Source organism: Mustela putorius, unplaced genomic scaffold (genome assembly GCF_011764305.1).
Source record: "Mustela putorius furo isolate JIRA1106 unplaced genomic scaffold, ASM1176430v1.1 tig00004041_pilon_pilon_pilon, whole genome shotgun sequence".
Lineage (NCBI taxonomy): Eukaryota > Metazoa > Chordata > Mammalia > Carnivora > Mustelidae > Mustela > Mustela putorius.
Window position 1 is genome coordinate 133,946 of NW_025422176.1, and position 10,668 is coordinate 144,613.

Sequence of the window (10,668 nt, forward strand, 5' to 3'; positions counted from 1 at the left end):
TCAGCAGTGTCTAGATCTATAGATGATGAGAGTCAGAAGCCTCTTTGGTTAAGATACCCACTCAACAGTCTAAGACTCATTATGACTTCCTTTTGTGTGTAATGCTATACAGGTGAGCTACTGAGAGGCATGTGGGATGCTGTAGATCCTAGTTTGGTTTCCTTTTTCCTATTGTGTGCAAGTCTTTTATTTGGCTGGATTGGTTACCTAGGAAACAGCTGCAGGGTGAAGATGGATTGGTTGTTTGAGAAATGGAATTACAGGCCCCTTACAGAAGCAAAAGACCTGTTGGGTAAAACAAAACAAAAATCAGTGAATGAGCTTGTGCCTAAATTATTAATTAGTGCGCTTTAGGAAATCACCCCAAGACAAGGTCTGTAGAAGAAACTATTTAATGCTATGTGATTTTAAATACAGCTCGTTTTAAATTCTTTTAAGTTCACCAATTGCTTATTAATTCCTGCTTCGTGCCCACTGCTGCAGGCCATTCTGGGGGTTACCAGTCAAGTGAGGGGTCAGTTCCTTCCTTCAAAGCCCATTTTCTGTTTGAGATAAAAAGAAATTACCTTAAAATCAAGTACACGAGGGGCGCCTGGGTGGCTCAGTGGGTTAAAGCTTCTGCCTTCGGCTCGGGTCATGATCCCAGGGTCCTGGGATCAAGCCCCACATTGGGCTCTCTGCTTGGCAGGGAGCCTGCTTCTCTCCTCCCCTCTCTCTGCCTGCCTCTCTGCCTACTTGTGATCTGTCTGTCAAATAAGTAAATAAAATCTTTAAAAAAAAAAAAAATCAAGTACACGACTGTGTGCCATGTCCAGAGAATTTGGAGGATGTAAAAGATCTTGGCTAGTCAACATAAGCAATGGATTTGAATCTACAAGCGGGACATAATTCTTTGAAGTAAAAGTTGAGATTTAAAGACCTGGTGTGAGTTTGGATACTAACAGTACCAGAATTTATAAGATGTAATAGTAGCAGCACAGGTACATTTGCAGATCTCTTTCCCCAGACAGCTTATGGAAAATATGTGACTATGATAGAAACTATGTTGACTTAGAGTCTTACTCATGAAAATGAACGTTAGCAACAATGTTGAGTCTTTGTACTAGACTGTATAATTTATTTAGGGAAAATCTATTTTCACTGTAAGTGTGACAGAGTATTAGTTTTTGGAATCTCTAACCACTATAACAGTGCTGGACACAAAGACATTCAATAATTCACAATTTTGTGAATTGCTTTTCTTATATACAGCATATCTTATGACTATCAGCTAGCTTAAGCCTTCTTTTCTTCCAGAACGTAGCTGCAGAGTGTTTGATCTCAATTTGTGGTAATGAGGACTTTTGTAAATACAGGAACATAATTCTTTTAAAGCCGAACATCTGTCAGCTTATTTCCATTTGCTTTGTGGAAGGGATAGCTCTAATTTTCATTTTCTTACTTGTTCTGTTTGTATTCACCTGGTGTGGTATGCCAGTCAGGAGGGGAAGCAGGAACAATCCCACTCAGATCTACAGGCACAGGAGGTTATGTTAAATTTGAGCCCTGGGGCACCTGGGTGGCTCAGTGGGTTAAAGCCTCCGCCTTCGGCTCAGGTCATGATCCCGGGGTCCTGGGATCGAGCCCCGCATCAGGCTCTCTGCTTAGCAGAGAGCCTGCTTCCTCCTCTCTCTTTGCCTGCCTCTCCACATACTTGTGATCTCTGCCTGTCACATAAATAAATAAAATCTTTAAAAAAAAAAAAAATTGAGCCCTGACGCTCTTTGTCATGGCCATAAACGGAAAGTAAGAACTAACCTAAGATGGGGCGCCTGGGTGACTCAGTGGGTTAAGCCTCTGCCTTCAGCTAAGGTCATGATCGCAGGGCAAATGTTTTTGTTGTTGGTATTGTCATCATTTTTGTTCAAATTGAGAAAATAATTAAGACCCCCCCCCAAAAAAAAGATGCAGAAATCTTTTATGCTTTCAATGGTTCCAGAAATTTCTTGTGTTTTAAGCAACATTTTCCCATTTGCACTTGCTTTTAAAGGGAGAAAGAAACAATTTTCACTCAAAAGTAACATTTTAATTGTTCTTAATGGGAAGAGAATAAAACAAATATTTTCCCCTTATCTGGTTTTCTGTAAATTAATTTATCCCACGTTTGATAGAGGAGTTCCTTGGATTTGATACAAGAACATGTTTATGTAAAAAAAGCACCTAATGGCCTCTGCCTTCGGCTCAGGTCATGATCCCAGGGTGTTGGGATCGAGTCCCACATTAGGCTCTCTGCTCCGTAGGGAGTCTGCTTCCTCCTCTCTCTCTATGCCTGCCTCTCTGCCTACTTGTGATTTCTGTCTGTCAAATAAATAAATTAAATCTTCAAAAAAAAATAGCACCTAATGTTTTACAAAAATTGCCATCATGTTATGTAAATGGGAGAAGGGGTATTTGAAAAATTATCACTAATGACTTTATGCTTTTCTGCTGAAGCATACTAGTAATGGTTTAGCAATCTGAACACTTGTGCATTGCACAGGAGTTGTTGAACTTACCACAGGGAGGAACCCACTAGTTTTCCCAACATTTTCTTGAATTTAATTGAAAAGTATTTCTATTGTAATATTCTTAGACCTTTCTTTTTCTTTTTTTAGATTTTATTTATATGTTTTTGTTTATTTATTTATTTTAGAACAAGAGCTTGCAAGCCAGGGGAAGTCCAGAGGGAGAGGGAGAGAGAATCTCAAGCAGACTCTGTGCTGAATACAGAGCCCAGTGTGGGGCTCAGTCCCAGGACCCTGAGATCATGACCTGAACCAAAACCAAGAGTTGGATGCTTAACCAACCAACCCCCTCCAGGCACCCCTGTTCTTAGGCCTTTTCACTTTAATAAAATATATTGGTTCTAATATTTAATCCATTATTTAATTGTATCTATATATTATGAGTAGACGTATTTCAAGTTTGTCTACAGTTTCCTGAAAGGTGTTTTTCTCCTCATCCAAAATCAGATAATATACAGTGAGTCTTGGATCTGCAAATAGAAGAGTTCCAGTTCTTTGGGCTAGTGTGTAAGCTCAGCAAGACCAGGAGCTCCATCTATCTTGTTCACTGTTGTTTCCCTGGAGCCCAGAACACTCACTGCCTCATACAAAGTACTCTGAAAAGTATTTGCTTAATGAATGACTGAAAGAACTGCGTTTTGTGAGGTGGTTTTTTTTTTTTTTTTTTTTTAGTTCACTTTGTATGTTAAGTGTAACTGCAATGGAATGCTGAATAGTGAGACTCAGTGGAATTAAATGCCTGCGTGACCTACACAGAAATAAGATTTAAGGACTAAAGGAGTGTTGGTGGGGGATACTTCTCAGGAAGGCCAAACCTATTAAAATACTCCCACCTTCTGCATCTCCCCAGGAGCACTCACTGTGGGCCTCGTGCGACAGTGTCAAACAATCCATGGACGAGACCGGACGTGCATCCCACCTCGGCTTCCCCCAGAGTGGGTCACCACACTGTTTTTTATCATCATGGGAATCATTTCATTGACTGTCACATGTGGTTTGCTGGTGGCTTCCCACTGGCGGAGAGAAGCTACAAAATATGCTCGATGGATAGCATTCACTGGAAGTAAGTAATCTGTGCTTACTAAATTACTAGAAGGCATGCACACTGGTATTTAATGAAGATATCAAGAATCAGTCATAAGGACTCCATAATCATCAAAGAGCACCACTTGCTGTGGCCGTCATATAGACTCTACACAGTACCATCAGTTCTTCAGAATTCTCACCACAAGATCAAGACATCCACAACATTAATTGCTTTGTATGAAATGCTATATTAATGAATTTTGGTTTTGCTCACATTGTGACATAAGCGTTCCAGGTCTGGGCTCAGAGCTATCACTAGCCTGAGTCTTTTACTCTTCTTGAAGGTATTGGTATCCTCTACCAAATAAAAGTAAATCTAGAACAAAATGTACAGAAATATAAATTAGATTAAGGTGGTGGTTTGTTTTTTAATATTAATTTTGAATTTCTACTGTGAGTTGTGTGACCATTGAAAAAACCAACACATTTGGTTAATAGTTATTGATCAACATTTCATACTCCATTAAGCTCTGCCCCAGGGTATGATATATATTATACATTCTCTTGTACTCTACAAAATTCGTTTAATTTCCCGGCACATCAGGGGCTTTTCCCAAGTTAAAAGCAGGAAAAAATGCACAAAGGAAAGATATTTCTGTAATTTTGCTTTCTTGCTTCTTTCTAAAGCAATTTTGCCCCCCCCATCCCCCCCACACAGGGGATATTTGTCAATGTCTGGAAACATTTTTGATGGTCACAGCTAAGGGGGTCTTACTGGCATCTTGAATAGAGGCCAGGGATAATGACAAAACCTCCCACAAATGCAAAGGGCAGCTCCCCACAACAAAGACTTATGAGGCCCAAAGTGGCAATAGGCCCTGTTGAGAAACTCTGCTCTAAAAAATAGGATAACACTCCTTATGCCAAATACCACGGGATTTAACTTCTAATTCAATGCCTTATAATTATATCAGGTTTGTGTAAGTTTTAAAAAGTGAATAGTAGGGCGCCTGGGTGGCTCAGTGGTTAAGCCGCTGCCTTCGGCTCAGGTCATGATCTCAGAGTCCTGGGATCGAGTCCCGCATCGGGCTCTCTGCTCAGCAGGGAGCCTGCTTCCTCCTCTCTCTCTCTCTCTGCCTGCCTCTCTGCCTGCTTGTGATTTCTCTCTGTCAAATAAATAAATAAAATCTTTAAAAAAAAAAAAAAAGTGAATAGTATAACATGGCTTACTTTCACTTGATATTTTCATTTAGAACTTGTACGGTAGGGGTAAGCCATAATCCCTTGGATCCTTATTAATGTTAAAGCTCAGTTTATCCTTAAGACCTTAAGACAGAGATATTAGTTCATGAGTCTCATTTTCTCCCTATCTCTCTATGAAACTCTTTAATGTATATGTTTCTGGCTCTGTTTTATTTCTATCTGTACATCTCCCTTATTTTTAAAATTTAGATCAAGTTGACTTTGACTAAAAAAGTCTTCTCCGTTCTTTTTTTTTTTTTTTTTTTTTTTAAAGATTTATTTATTTATTTATTTGACAGACAGAAATCACAAGGAGGCAGAGAGGCAGGCAGACAGAGAGAGGAGAAAGCAGGCTCCCCACCGAGCAGAGAGCCCAATGCGGGACTCGATCCCAGGACCCTGGGATCACAACCTGAGCCAAAGGCAGAGGCTTTAACCCACTGAGCCACCCAGGCGTCCCAAGTCTTCTCCGTTCTTATTAAGAAATGTATAACAAGTTGATGACCTTGTTTGAGGTCAAATAGACCTCTTGAGACCGTTCTTTTCTGAATAGTAGGGTCCGCAGGCAGTTGTAGAGACAGTGCTGCTAAATTAATTGATGAGGAATTTTAAGGGACTCTTTACTCACAGATAACAATTACTTATTCAGATAGAATTCATTCTTTAAGGAATAATATAAAGTCAAAGTGGCAGGATTTAGTTTCTGGATTTAGTTAACATTTGGGAAGGCATATGCTCTGAATACCAAAAATATAAAATGTAATTTAATAATAACACTACTCTAGTATGAGTCAAAGAAAGCATTAAAATGCTTATGTGAGCCTTTGGTTCTTGGAACCCAATAAACAGAAAGAACTATGGTTATCTTGTTTTTCAATTCCTTTCAACAGATACATAAGTATATGTAGCTACTTCCAAATGTAACATGTTTACCCTTTATTTTTTAGTTAAATAATATAAGTTCTAAAAATAATATGTGCATATAATACATAATTCAAAGCCTAAGAAAGGATTGACACTGGAAAAGTAAGTCTCATGTGGCTTCATCACCTTTCCATTTAGTACCTCTTTGCTGGAAGCAACTATTGTTACCAGTTTCTGGGATTTCCTACCAGAGGTGTCCTATGCATAGAAACATATATGTATATGTGTGAATGTTCTATGAATATATATTCTATTTATACTGTTCTGTACCTTGGTTTTTTAGCTGAGCAATATACTCATAGCTAATGTCATCTAAGTAAGCATAGGACTATGTTACTCTTCTCAGCTTCCTTAAATACATTGTTTTTGTTAACAGGGTTAGTCCACTAGGACTAGTCCACTAGGACTAGGGTGGCAGTTCTGAGAGGCATCTAGCGCCCCCTGATATTTCCATTCAACCTTTGAAAATGTACTTTATTTCTATTGTATGTATTTCCATTCCTCTTAAACTGTAGTTTTGGTAAAAATATCAGGGTAACATTTTCTAACAGGTTTACACAGTGGGGAACTCTCTCAGAGGAGAGCTACACGTGATGCAGCCAGCCTGTGGGGGCAAGGGTAACAAAGATGTGTCTTTTTCTTCAAGTCTGACCCTTATCCTTACTTAACTCTGCCGCTGTAATTTACATGGCCGTCTCCCAGCGAACTCAGTATCTGAGTCTCACCATCCAGAAATCTCCGCCATGGAAGATAAGAAGTGATGTCTTTATAGTCTTATATATAGGACCCAAAATTTAATTGTCAAAAGTTGATAGATATCAGCATTAATAATATTTTAAGATCTAGGGAGCCTGGGTGGCTTAGTGGGTTAAGCCTCTGCCTTTGGCTCAGGTTATGATCTCAGAGTCCTGGGATCGAGCCCCACATTGGACTCTCTGCTCAGCAGGGAGCCTGCTTCCCCCTGGCCCTCTGCCAGCCTCTCTGCCTACTTGTGATCTCTCTCTCTGTCAAATAAATAAATAAAATCTTAAAAAAAAAAAATTTGTGGGGCACCTGGGTGGCTCAGTGGGTTAAAGCCTCTGCCTTTGGCTTGGGTCATGATCTCGGGGTCCTGGGATTGAGCCCCACGTCGGGCTCCTTGCTCAGCGGAGAGCCTGCTTCTCCCTCTCTCTCTCTGTCTGCCTCTGCCTACTTGTGATTTCTCTGTTAAATAAATAAATAAATAAATCTTTAAAAAATAATAATATTTTAAGATCTAAAGTAACCTCACAGGTCCCAAGAGCTTAAAAGGAAACTCATCCACTTATCCTAAATCTTGCCAAAAGTATAGAGAACCTAACTCTTTGGATTAAAAACCAAAATTAGATCAAATAGAAGTTTACTGCTTCCTCAGTATTTGATTAAACTTTTCATAACTAATTGGGAAAGTATTTAACTCTTGTAAAATATTAAACTCTACTTTTTTTTTTTTTAAGATTTTATTTATTTATTTGACAGACAGAGATCACAAGTAGGCAAGAGAGGCAGGCAGGGAGAGAGAGGAGGAAGCAGGCTCTCCACGGAGCAGAGAGACCGATGTGGGGCTTGATCCCAGGACCCTGGGATCATGACCTGAGCCGAAAGCAGAGGCTTTAACCCACTGAGTCACCCACGCGCCCCTCTACTTGAAATATAATCATTAAATGATTACTCTATTATGAAGGATAGATTTTTATTTTAGAGCAGAAAGTAGAAAAAGATAGGAGTGAAGTTGGCACATAAACAGAGCAAACAGTTGTAATATCTGCATATCTCTAAGCACTTCTAGATTATGTGTTTCTTGCGATTATATGAGTCAACATTAACAAATTGTTTTTAAAGCAATAACTATCCCATTGTTTTTCGGTTAGATTGTGTATAGCTACTTGGATTACGGTTTCATTTTATTTACCAAACCATATTAAGGCATAATAACTGTTAGAAATTGGTGATATGTAACACTGATAAGAGGGCATTGACAGCACTAATAGTCTTGCTGGTGATGGAGCAACAGAAAGGCCAAAAGATCTAATACTTCATATGTGAATTTTTCATTTGTTCCTTTGCACCTGAAAGTGTACAAATTCACTTATGTAACATTATTTGATGTGGTTGTTGGCCCAAAATGAAGTAGGCTGTCTGTATAATATAAGATAGTCCATCTTGGTGGTGCAAAGCTAACAAGAATGCTGATGTGTTCTATTAACCAGTAGTAATTAAGAAAATGTTACTTTTTAATACCTTGGATATTACCCTAGAGGTATTTCTTCCAGGAAAAGATTCCTAATTGGCTGTTTAAGGTCTCTCCTATTAAATTTGTTGATTGATTAACACAAAAATAATTTAGGACAACTGTCAGCTGCTCTATTTATCCAGGACTTAGTCTGTATTCCTGGGGATATGTTTAACTTGGAGGAAGTTTCTCATTCAGTTAATAATGGAAAGCTTCACCCCTTCACATGCAGTGAGTATAGTAACCTGTCTTCATATTACGCTGAAGAAATGTTTCTGCCTCCAAAGAAATTTGAAGGACTATGAACATTTGACCAATGTACTTTCAAAAAGCATGAAACATTCTCTTGGGAAAGCTAGCCTATCAACAGGTAATTTGTGTACAGTTGGAAGAGTATTTCTTTGGTAGCCCGGGCCACAAGCTGTTTGCTTAAACAGGGGGCCATGGAATTCTGCCCAGATGCTAGGTTTTCTAGATACCTTTCTAGAAAAATTTTAGCAAATAATATATTTCATTGTGTTTGCATACAAAATGCAAAGAAGCCCCCCCCAGCCCCATTTTAATCCGTGTACTCAGAAAACCCGAGAGAGATTTTATTTTTTTCTAACATTGTCCATAATGAGAGAGAACCACTCTTGACAGTTGACTAATCATCTCAGAAGTCTGAGGTTCTTTCCACTAAGTAATAAATAAGAGTAAGATAAATAGTACTATATTTGTACCTTTTCTCCAATTCCTTCTAATATCAACTGAGAGGAACAGAGAATTGGCAGAGTAATAACTGATAATATGCAACATTTATTCAGAACTTACTATCAACCTGGCACAGTGCCAGGGACTTGACATTGTCTTTATCCTTCTAGTATTTACCCCATTTTTATAAGGGAACGGAACCAGAAGCCTAAGATTGCACAGCTAATAAGTAGTGGAACCAGAACACAGCCCCTCTCTAATTCTAGCTCGAGCCCTTAGTCACTATTTTAAGTGTTCAAGTAGAGTTTATGCACAACCTGAAATTAATACATTTCTACTAAATATACAGGAATTCAATTTTTTAATTAAAATTTAAAAAAAGAATTGTTTATATAAACACTTACTTAGTAAGTTTGGAGACCTTTCTTATGCTGATACTCAAAATCATCCTAACACAATTAAAGACTAGCACAGCTTTTCCTATATATAATTGTTAGGCTTTGGGGATATTACGTGATCTGTAGAAGATGTAAAATCTTTTGACAAGTGGTCAATGTTTTAACAGGTTTGGCCATGTTATCAATCCACAACCCTTGTTATCAATCCACAAACTTCCTTTGTGCCAGATTTTCATTGTTTTCTTAATCACCAAACCATGTTACTAATGTTGTGTTTTGGTTTGTTTTACAGTGATCCTTTTCTGTATGGCTGCCCTAATATTTCCGATAGGATTTTACATCAATGAAGTCGGAGGTCAACCTTATAAATTACCCAACAACACAGTAGTTGGGTCATCATATGTACTTTTTGTCTTATCAATTTTCTTTACAATAGTAGGACTTCTATTTGCTGGCAAAGTTTGTTTACCAGGCTGATGAATGTCTAAACTGCTCAACTCTTCTATTATTTTTTATTTTATTTTATTTTTTTATTTTTGGAGGGGGGAGGACAAAGGCGAGGCATCTGAGTAGTCCTCTCATAGGAAGATGCTAGGATGAAACTGATGCTGAGAAGGAAAAAAAAATGCTTTGATTTGTTCTCACTATGCACTTTGGATTTAAAAACAAAACAAACAAACAAAAAAACAATAAGGAGAGCCTTTTCCATAACCAAATACAGACAATATTGACTAAATCTCCTGAGCATATTCAGGCAGTCAGATCTGCACTGTGATAGCAACCTAGTGAAGGAGAATGCTTTATACTAAAAAGCATGTGGCCCTTTGTGACTCTGTTGTTCTGTTTTTAACGTCTAATGATTGATGAAAAAAAAGTCTAAGTATTTATGAATCATGGTGGACCAGAGGGTTACAAGAGAAGTTCATGTGGGGCTGGCCTCACCTCCTAAGAAATTAGTGTTCACAGCTTCCTTGTAATGGTATGAGCCTTTGGCACCAGAATGATTTGCTGTTGCATTACTACACCAAGAAGCCAATAGATCAAAACTTGTTTGCTAAAATGTATGTAAAAATCCTGAAATTCCCTATTCTCTGTGTACAAAACAAAACAAAAAAAAATCAAACACTAAGAGACATGTTGTTGGGGTGGGTGGGTGGGGGAAATATTCCTTATATTTATATAAATATATATATAATATATATATTTTGCTGATGCAGTATACAGTGTGTATATATGTGTGTGTGTGTGTATGTGTGTGTAAATTTATATACACACACATACAAACAGTTCCTGGAAGAGAACTCTGAATGCTTTGCTAGCAAAACACTGTGGTGTGCAAACCTAGAACTCAATAGAAAAAAAAAGCCATTTATCTGAAGGCTGCATAGTGGAGAGAGTCTTCAGTTTACCTCATTCTTTGTAGCAGCCCTTGATTTTAACAGGTTTTGTAATAGGTACAAATAATCCCATGCCTTTCTAGGTCCAATTTTAAGTTAAGCTAAAATTCTTTGTAGGATTAATTTATTTGTATATGATAGTAGAAGGTAAGATCATGTAAAACCTTATAATTTGGGGGATCTGACACTATTTA

The 10,668-nt window shown here is 38.1% G+C and overlaps 1 protein-coding gene across 1 annotated transcript in view; it reads left to right on the forward strand.

Annotated features, from left to right (window-relative positions):
* Nucleotides 1–10,215, forward strand: part of MOSMO (modulator of smoothened) — a 60,796-nt gene extending 50,581 nt beyond the window's left edge. Inside the window, exons 2-3 of the mRNA XM_045072669.1 lie at nucleotides 3,394–3,606; nucleotides 9,370–10,215. Of these exons, the coding sequence (XP_044928604.1) occupies nucleotides 3,394–3,606; nucleotides 9,370–9,554 (398 nt within the window). The 3' untranslated portion in view covers nucleotides 9,555–10,215. The remainder of the gene's footprint in view (nucleotides 1–3,393; nucleotides 3,607–9,369) is intronic.
* Nucleotides 10,216–10,668: the final 453 nt, after the last annotated feature.